This window comes from Siphateles boraxobius, unplaced genomic scaffold, assembly GCF_051911475.1.
Source record: "Siphateles boraxobius isolate OS27281-9 unplaced genomic scaffold, OSU_SipBor_1 41, whole genome shotgun sequence".
NCBI classification, from domain to species: domain Eukaryota; kingdom Metazoa; phylum Chordata; class Actinopteri; order Cypriniformes; family Leuciscidae; genus Siphateles; species Siphateles boraxobius.
The window spans coordinates 20,185,145-20,196,071 of NW_027509042.1; the positions used below are offsets into that span (position 1 = coordinate 20,185,145).

The window sequence follows — 10,927 nt, forward strand, 5'->3', positions numbered from 1 at the left end:
GTCCCACTCCTCTCCCTTCCCCTTGTCCCATTCCTCTCCCTTGCCCTTGTCCTTGTCCCACTCCTCTCCCTTGCCCTCTCCCTTGTCCTGGTACATGTCTTCCTCCACCTAGTACAGACATGTTTCTTTCTTTCTTTTGTTGCTCTATATTGTTCCCTTTTCCACAAAAGATCAGCCCAAAAGGCCCTCTTTTACTTTATACCCTATGGTCATGCGATTGAAAGAACCTTAACACCTGAGTGTGTTTCCTAGATGGGAATCAGCTGTGATTTATATATTTGCATAATTCAATCAACTGTTTCTCAGTAACAATAGAATAAAACACAGGGGATATATTTGTGTTTCAACTCACAATATAAACAGCTGTTTACCTTGACTTTAGCCTGTAAGGTTAGGTTTAGAACATGGTGTTTTCTGTTCTGACATACAGTGTTAAAGCATTAGTAAATTTGCCAGTAAAAATCCATAGTTTTTGGTCTTGTTTGAGCTTGTGTGTAAAAGAAGTTCAAGCATTTTAAATTTGTGTTAATTGTATGCATTTTGTGCAACAAGAAATATGTTAATAGTATAGCTTACACAGACAGATGTAGGCCTAACTGTGTTAAGAGTTTAGGAAATTTGTTAAAAGTATTGAAAAAAATTGTCATAGCGATTGTAAAAACTGTAATGAGGAGGAATGTTTTAAAAAGGGAATAAAATATTTATCTGCAGTCGTTTCATTCAAAAAACAAATGAATTAATAATTATATAATTTTACCTCAACAGATGCCAAATTAAAATGAAGGTTTGTTAACTTGTCAGAAGTACCTTTTTCATATTCGACATTTAATAGTAACTGATAATCCAATTTTCTACCTCAAGGTTTAATATCAAATGTGGACCTTTAATTGAACTGCATGACAATTCCAGTTTATTGTTTTGTATTGACTTTTTGGTTTTATGGTTGCAGTTTTTAGCAATCAAAAATAATACATATATTTTGATGGATTCAATATCAGATGTGAACTATGAAATGGAACAACAATTTCTAAATTGGTATTTTATTTTATTTTTGTTTGGATGTTTGCAGTTTTTAGTAAAAAAAAACAAAAGATAAGAATATGTGTAAACATACCTTTTGTAATATATAGGCTATATGTTTTGTTTTGTTATTTTTTATATTGCAAAACAGTTTAACAGACATTAGGCTGAATTAATGGCTCTTGGTTAAGAGTAGTCACAATGTGATATTCTAAATGTAATAATAGGAGGCAAGCAGGTCACATTTTGGAAACTGTGATGGGTTTAGAGTCCTAGCAATCAAACCTAGTTAGTCCTTGCTAACCTTGAGATGCCACTGCTTGAATTATTTATAGCAATCATGGTGTCTGATTTCATGCTCCTGATCTGTTGTATTCCAGCACGACGTATGTTGTTAAAACACTGTGGTGAGCAGGTGGCGTGATTAACGATGATCGACACCTGCGCGGTGCACCGGTCCCGTGTCTCTCGATGAGGAGCGGAAGCATGAAGGAGGAGCGATGACAGTGAAGGACGAGAGAGGCCAGGCCTGGATTTATGTTGTGGTTTGTTATATGTGACAGCAGTCGTCCGTTAGGGGATGCTGTCTTTACTTTCCTTTTGTATTTGTTTATTGTATTATTAAAGTCTTTAAATGTTCGCTGGTTCCCGCCTCCTTCTTCCCATAACAACGAACTGCGTTACAAACAATTTTAATATAAAAATAGGTAAATTGTCAATAATGGTCTTGTGCTGTCGATATCAGACCTCTTTCCACTCCTCTCATCATCTCTCCTTTGCTCTGCTCTCAATAATGACAATGATTCATGTCCACAATTTTCAGTAGTTGTTACATGAGTCATGGCTGAAGCGGTAAATGCACAAACCTAATAAGGAGGAGTTTTTTAAATCGCTTTTATTACCCAGAAGAGGACGTGGCGACTCCTGACGTTTGTGTGTGTGCAGTGAGATGGAGATTTAGGGTTCAAGCGTCAATGAGTGGGAATGTGTGTAACCAGTGTATACACTTATTAAAGGTCAAACAGAAGGTCACTGTGTATAGTGACCTTATAATACAAAACCTTTTCCATTATAGCTAGTTGACTATATCATTTTCCACTACAGTGAGTTAGATATGTGATTTTTCATTATAGCCAGATGACTACACTCCATTTTACCATTATAGCCAGATGATCATGCAGACTAAAACAATGTGATCAGACTAATCTTAAAGGTACAATATGTAGGTTTTTTGCAGTAAAATATCCAAAAACCACTAGGCCAATGTTATATATTTTGTTTAGTTGATTACTTACAATATCCCAAATGTTTCAAACAATTTGTAAATCGTGAGAAAATTGCGATTTTAACCAAGGAAACAGGGCGTGTGAGCAGGGATGAGGAGTCGCCAGTCAATGACGTCATATCCGCGTTACCCTCGGTTACCGCCAAGTTTGACCTCGTACTGCCATAGTAACCATAGCGACTGACGTTGACAACTGGCCCGTTATGCCTAGCAGGACGCTCACGCTGTTGTTGTTTTGTTCAAACATTTTGGATCATGGCAAGCAGATTTTGAGACAAAAAGAGGACTAAAACGAAGATCAACATCTTTCGAGATGCCGAGAGCTCCACGTCTGCGACTAACCTCGACTTGACAGAGACGCGAGTGTTGCATGTACTTTTAGACAGGTGAGCAAATGTACATAAAACTATCAATGTTATTTAGTTCAACAGGATGAAATGTTAGAATATGATCTGTATGTTATTCTAATGTTGATCTAGCTTAGTTAGTCTCATACATCCAACACACAACCTAACTAACAACATTCAACACACTCAAATGCCGTTTAGTATGATAGTGTAACTGTTAGAGCAAGTGAAACAGCGCTGCATTACCTCAAGTTTAATTCGTCTAATAAACTGACCTGTGTGAGTATTAATTCAGCACTTGCTTGTAGTTCGGTAGAATGAAATGTCCTTATTCCTTTATATCCGCAGGACTCGCGTTGTGTGTGGCGCTGGTATATGTCTAGCAATCGCGCCCTGCTTCATACCACAGTCATGTTAAAAACATCAATGTATTCACTCATCTATAAAAGAACCATCAGCTTGACGACAAGATCCATAATTCAGCTTAATGTGGAATATACGTCATCAGTATACGCCTTTGTTATTGTAAGAGGTTAGCGACCCCCGGTGGCGAAAAATCCTTGCATATTGTACCTTTAATGAAAACTATCCAGGAAGGTGAAAACTACTTTAACAAGATGATACTTTTCACTTTGTGAAAGTATGGTCTGGTATCTACCACAATGTTGTTTAAGCCGAGTTCACACTGTACAGTTTTCAGGGATCTTAAAATGTTTAGTTTCGTGTTGTTGTGTTGTTTTGTGTTGTTTCGTGTTGTGTTGTTTCGTGCTGTGTTGTGTTGTTTCATGCTGTGTTATGTTGTTTCGTACTGTGTTGTGTTGTTTTATGCTGTGTTATGTTGTTTCGAACTGTGTTGTGTTGTTTCATGCTGTGTTAGGTTGTTTCGTACTGTGTTGTGTTGTTTTATGCTGTGTTGTTTCTTTGCTGTGTTGAGTTGTTTCGTGCTGTGTTATGTTGTTTCGTGTCGTTTTGTGTTGTGTTGTTTTGTGCTGTGTTGTGTTGTTTCGTGCTTTGTTGTGTTGTTTCATGCTGTGTTGTGTTGTTTCGTGCTGTGTTGTGTTGTTTTGTGCTGTGTTCAGCACAACTCCTATGTGCCGTCAACGAAATGGAACCAATGCCTTGCCTGCAATGTGTATTGTAGTCTGAAATAAAAGATCATTGATGTCACAGAGTGTACCGTGGCATTTACCCAAGATCAAACTGGGATTATATTGCAATAAAACAACCGTAAAAGACCATAAATATAACACAGATTAATCTATTAAAGACTGAAGACCCCATTGCCATACACACCATTCTCAATCAATACAAGGGAAGGGAATTCTGGCAGTGATGTGATAAGGGGAGCATCATTTAGTGCTTTGATCAACATGGCAATCAAATTCTCACAGCTAAAGTCCATTTCAGGATTTCATCAAATAGACAATTCAGTATCTTTTATAAATGGACTTCTACCACATGTATAATTACCAAAGTATCACTGAGAACATCACACAGAATTTACAGCTGAAACCAATGAAAGCCTGTGTCAGTGAAGACTTTTTGCAGTTAGAAACCATTAGGCTGAATCTTACATTAGTTGTCTCGCAGGGCACAGCCCTAAATTCTTCAGTGGTTCAGTAATGAGACAATTTCTTACGAAAAGGAAACCCCTTTATAAGAACTTAAAGGCCTGTGTGAGCGGCCCAATGGTGCCTCAGTGATAGCAGGGTGGCTTAAACCAGTCAGAGCTGTCAATCATTCTCCACCATTCTACAGCTTTGTGGGAACTCGGCTATTGACCCATCTCAAGCTGGCAGCGGTGACAAAGCAGCCGGCATGTAGCACAAAAGGCACTCTCTGGGCTCAGACTCCCACTAACAACCAGTTATTTACACCCTCAGAATGAGAATGGGACTGGCCTCTCTCCAAATTACTGATGACTAGAAAAGCTCTCTCATGACATCACCGACCCTCTTACCGTACACAGAGGCTACCTTTCAAAGGCGAAAAGGGCCGCAAAGTACACAACTATTCACACATGTGTTTGCATGTGTGTTAATGCATATTTTTTTAGATTCTGTGATTCGAGTAAAGTGCCTTTAACCTACAGAATCCACATACACAACAAAAACAGGGTCAAACATGTTAAGCAATTGATTGTTTCTAACATTGGATTTTGAATAGATCTCTTCCATTACGCACTCCGCTGGGCCTTTGTGTTTAAGGTGCCTGACGATTGTGTTGAAGGTTTTGAAAGGATGCTTTTGAGTGGACTCTGAATAGACACAGGCAAACCACACAGGATGTCTGTGCAGGTAATCTAGCATTTCAAGTTAATGTTATGCTGTGTCAACGCTGTCCTGAGACCAGTAGTAAAGGTGGCCAGGTTAGAGGCCAGATTCGAAATGTCATTATTAGAAAAACACCATAGAAAAAACAATTTGAAGCAGATATACTATAGAATAATACTCACTTTTCTAAGGGTGGAAATGCACATAACATCCTCTGGCAAACTGGAATGTACTCATTAAATAGTAAAAAGTTATCAAGACCCTAAGATTTCTTATGTAATCATCAAAGTTGTCTTAATTAGGCACTACCAGCTGTGCATTTGAATTCACCTCAAATGTTCAAATTAGCAATGCATCAAGAAGATGTGCTAATGTGTTCAAGAACGTCAGAATTCATTTGTAAATGGTGAGAGTGATGCTGAATTTTTTTTTTGACAGAGTGATAAGTGCACTTAATGTCCTCAATGTCTAATAGACTAGCCTGGACTCATTATTATTCATAGATTTTAATGGATATTTATAAACATATTTATATGTTCGGATCTGCGCTAAAACTCACAATATGGACATACTGACAATTTGGATACAATTAGTGTCACTCTATATATATATAGAGTGACAATAATTTTAGTTACAATATACTATTATATAGATATTTTTTTCCTCTACTGCTTGAATTGATGGCAGATGTGATTTTGAAAATATTGTCAGAGCAGCGAAGTTCATCTCTAAATATTAGAAATATGACAAGGTTGACAACCACAATCCATTTACAATGACAGTAAGTGTTACTGCTGTTTTTGATGGCTTATTTCTCAATTGTTCAAGGTTCACAGTCTACTCTGTGCCCATTAAAACAAAATAACCAGAGCCTAGTGTATTAGGCTTTTATCCTCAATGTTATCAATGTCTTACTTACATCATGCACCACTAGCTCAGCTCGCCAAAAAACGTACAACAACAAAAATAAAATCTGCAACATGGCTTACAGATTTGCCAGATCCTTCGTAAAACCCTTGACCTGAGCTGTACAACAATACTGTGGTGTAATATTACATCCTCTATAATGATGACCCTTTTGTACTGATATGTGCACAGTGTTTTTACAAATAGTCAAATGGTTTAACAAAATGGCCTATGGCTTTTTACTGCAATTATTTTTGACACAATATCTGATGTAAACATCAACACTTCTTTAAGAACTACCTCAGGTGAAGAAATGATAGTGGACACATTGTTTTTTCTCAAGCAACACAAGGTGGAAGGAAGGAAGCTAAATTAGGCCAGACTCTAAATATTTCACAAGCTCTCATTCATTATTGACCAACGGCTTTGCCCAACTGGCAGATTAGAAATCAAATCTCTCTCCAGTCAACGATTAGTTCCCTCAATTCTCCAAGCACATTCACACTTACAACCAAGAAATTCTTCTGTATGATGACATTGCTGTAAAACTAGGCAATAGGCTACCCCAATCACAATTTAAAATAATATTTTAACATAATACATTTAACCCTTCTATAACATTCTACAGCACACTACAGAATAAAAAGACAAAACAAGGTAACACTTTAGAATACTGCTCTGTCAATAATTAATAACTACACAGGAACAAATGAGTAAAGCAATATTAACATTCTAGTAACTACTGTTAACTAACAAGAAACTCTGATTAACGAATTAGTAAGTAATAGCGCTTATTTGAATGCGGTAGTTCAATATTAACTAATCAATAACTACTTTTTTTTCATACCTCCCAGAGAACTACTATACAGGTTCATGATTAATGTGAATAATGCACATTAATGAATTCCTTCTGAAGGATTTGGTAATACTTGAGTCATTACTAGTAGGTTACCACAATTTTCACTTCAGAATTATGCATTATTCACTGCATTAATTATGAACCTGTATATATAGGTTCTTAGTAGTCCTCTGGGAGGTATGAAAAAATAGCAGTTATTAATTAGCTAATAGTGAACTACCACATTCGACTATAGCACTACTTACTAATCCGTTAATCAGAGTTTCTTGTCAGTTAGTAGAAGTTAGCATGTTAATATTACGTTACTCTTTTGTTTCTGTATAGTTATTCATTAATGATGGGACAGTATTCTATGGTTTTATCCAAAATAATAATCATATATATTACTTTAGGCCAGTAATAAATTATATAAAACTGCAAAATGTAAAATAAATGGGAAAATTAGCACCAACCCGATAATTTACAAAATAGACTTTCTTCTACCTCATCTAAGAATTTAAGTTGTCTTGATTATGTGTTATTTTAATATTCAATGACCCAAAGAATGATGCCTTCTCATTAGTTACTTTGAAAATGACCACTCTACCAGCTAAACAAGTAAAAACAGCAAACTAAAATCGATCACCTATAATTACAGCAGCAGTGGTCAACAGTTGTGATAGGTTCATCGCAAAATCCCTTTATTTTTTTCCTCGGTTTTAATAACTCTCATTTTCTGTAGCCACATTAGATTAATGGACGACTATGAAATTAATGTTGGATCAGATTTACTAGAGAGTTTATTCGCCCCCGGTTCAGTGATCAGTTAGCTACTGTCCCACATCATCTCAAAATGGCTGCCCTTATGAAATCCTGCAGATGAGGTCAAAGACTCAGATAAACACAACGCACGCAAGCGAAAACAATATTTAGACACACAATAAAAGTGATGATCTATAAACTTGAGTCTTTTGAGTATTATTAGCGATTTAACTGGATGTTCGTGATGGAAGCACTGGGGCGCAGATGGAGTTGGTTACTTACTGGTTGTGTTTCCTGACATCTGGATGATGCACTTGGACTCTTTACCCATTTCACGAGAGTTGAAGGGCCGAACTCTCACCGCCACCTTCACCGAGGCCCCTGCCATGGTGCCTCTGTGTGTGTGCTGAGAGCACTTTAAAAGCCCACGTCACTGCTCACACCTGCCAACAGAAGAATAGAGCATTGATGGAACACTGATGTCAACAAACAGAAAACTGGAAGATCTATAGCTATTATATCTAATCATAGAATTATAATGTGTAATGCGTGTGTGTAATAATAATTATATATATATATAAAGCTAGTTAATAATAAAAATAAAATGTTAGTTCACAGTGTATTAACTAATGTTAACAGATACACTTTTTGTATTAGTAAATGTTGAGATTAACATTAACTAAGATGAATACATTCTGCAGATATATATCCGACACTACAGAGGATAAGCATAATGGAATAGTATATACTATATTTCCACTAATATTATTATTAAATATATACATTTGATATATACATTTGAATGATTACACATGAAAAGATGCTTACTAATTGATTGAGACATTTTGGTCAATGCAAAAAAATTATATACGCTAAACGTACAGTAAAATCCATATTTATGCACGCATGTGCAGCATTTCTGAAAATAAAGGAAGGATATTACTCATTCTGTAGTTCCATTACTATATAGCAGCAGAGAAATATTGATTTAGACTCTTCTCCATTGGAAATTGAATTACACCTAGTTTCAGGAAAGCTGTTAAGCTGCCTATCACCATAGCAACTATGAGTATAATTTCTGTTGTATCTATAAAAGAATATGGCATGAAGGGATGAAAAGCAAACGCATGATTTCAGTTGTGACTTACAACAAGGTTTAACAATAAATCCCGCAAATTTTTAAATATTTCAATGTTCAGACAAAACAGGAAGGCTGTGTTTATATGACCTCATCGTAAAAGGATCATGCACGGTCAGCTACAGATCTAGAGAGATACTCGGCCCGGCAGCAACAAAAGAAGTGCACGGCTGGCTAAATGTCAGTACGCTTCCTAGGATTACAATAGCCCAATAACAGAACTGGCTAACACCCCGAGTCCAGCTCAACCTCCCCATCACACCAATCTTCTTTAAAGAGTTCTACTTCAGTTTATATATGTGTTTGCATCAGTAACTAGGTTTATTTGAATACATATAAATGAGCTCATACAGAGATCTCATGTAAGCGTAATACTGAAATTGTCAATTATAAGGACATCATGCTGAGTCACATTCTGGTGTGTCAGAGTAAGTTCAGTCTCTCTCAATTACTCTCCAGTCTACTTAGAGTCTTAGACCCCTTGACATGAACCTCAAAGGTTGCATGTCACTTTACAAAGACAAAGCTGGGGGGTTTAGTGTTATTGGGTTGAAAACGTAACTATGAAATACATTTTATATTACATGTATTGTGACCGACACTTTGATTAATTAACCTATACACATCTATTCTAAACAATCTGTGATTAACATAATTGGTAAAAGAGAATTTAAGATTTTAACTCTATTCAGATGCACATCTTCATTACAGATAAGCAGAAAGATCGATTGTACAGCAATATGTTTTCATGTAACCTAAAAAAAATTGATAGTACCTAAATTAACTGCTTTTATTCAAAATTCAAAAAGTCAAAATTATTATCTAACAAGCCTTACTACAATGTTACACCAATAAAAGTAATTTTAAGGGCCAGATCAAGTAGAAGTGTGCCTTAAGGTAATATTTTGCAGTGTAGATCATAAAATCATAAATATTCAAGGTTCCTTTTTAATTTTCTGTATAATTGCGTTCCTAAGTGTTAAGAAATCTACATAAATCATTAATTGTGCCTGACATCATTTGCATAGTGCTGTTAGAACACAGTGGGACCGACAATTCCATAAGCGTATGATGCCAGAAGTCGTAAAATTTTACCCAATTTGCTTATATGTTAACTCTTACATATTAAGAAAAAAAGAGAAAAAGATTGTACTGTAAAAAAGTATAAATGAAATACCTTGTCCTGTAAATTCTCAAATCGTGATTCATTATTGTGTGCCTGCCAGTTTGAGACAATGAATGACAGTGCATTTATCCATCCCGCACTTAGAAATATGTACACAAGGACAGAGGGCCATTTATGACGAACAACATCTGTTCCATTACTCAATAAAAAAAAATTAAAAAAAACACTTCTCTGTCATAATAACAATGTCTGGTTTTGTTGACAGCTCTGAATGGCCGCACCCCACAGCAGTCCCACCCTGGTGACCCAACACCAAATAAACACACAGAGCCTCATTAATACTGCATTGTCCTCTAAAACACGCTAACAATGAAAAAAAAAACTCTTACCTTTACAATGGAGATCCCCTGATGCTCTCAGCTATTGACTCTACAGATCGGCTCCAACTACTGTCTCTTGCGCTGGCTTCTCAAAATCTTTTTCTTGAGCTCTTCCTCTGATATGTCAAAAACAATATGCTTTTCCCTCTTGTTTAACAAAGGACCCTTTATTTGTTCTGGATGCCCGTTGAGGCCTGCTTGTAAGGAGGAAGGCTACTTGGAGGAGAGATCTTTGAGTGCCCTGTAATGTAGAAGCCAAAATGGCTCTGCTGGTGATGCTGAGACTGAGTGAACCAGTGACATCATCAGTGAGGAAGGCAGAAGCATCAATGCAGTAGAGAGAGATAGAGAGAGAGAGAGCGAGAGGGGGAGGAGAGAGGAGGGGGGTTGAGGGGATGGAGATTAGATTCCCCGCGGAGTACGGTATGTGCGCGCACACACACAGACAGACACACTCACACGACTCTACATAACATGAGATTCAGTGGTTAGTGCTGGACTGCATGTGTGATAGATTAAAAGAAACCAAGTAGGTAGGTTTGTCCCCAAGTATGCAGTATGATTTTTAAGACTAAATAATATTTAATATTTACGTTAATTCACCTCAAATTCTTTTGACTTAGCCTCTCTCTGTATTTGTGAATTAGAGATTAAAAGTAAAATGACACCAGTAAAGAAATCTCTTTATGGAAATAATGAATGTTATTAATGTATCTTAATACAATTTCCATTCATTTTATTTGCAATTAGTTTCATTTAACAGCTATAGATTCTTAAATGCTGAAGTTAAAAATGGTGTAAAATTCTTAACTTAACCCTCTTCCAAAAACAAACTTGAATTATGCTTTATTA

General features: G+C 36.4%; 1 protein-coding gene across 15 annotated transcripts in view; it reads right to left on the bottom strand.

Annotated features, from left to right (window-relative positions):
- kif1aa (kinesin family member 1Aa) overlaps positions 1-10,370 on the bottom strand; it is a 71,877-nt gene extending 61,507 nt beyond the window's left edge. For all 15 annotated transcript variants that reach the window (XM_077198903.1, XM_077198902.1, XM_077198901.1 and 12 more), the window contains exons 1-2: positions 10,085-10,370; positions 7,714-7,874 (exon numbers count right to left, since the gene is read on the bottom strand). In XM_077198903.1, the coding sequence (XP_077055018.1) occupies positions 7,714-7,819 (106 nt within the window). In that variant the 5' untranslated portion in view covers positions 7,820-7,874; positions 10,085-10,370. The remainder of the gene's footprint in view (positions 1-7,713; positions 7,875-10,084) is intronic.
- Positions 10,371-10,927: the final 557 nt, after the last annotated feature.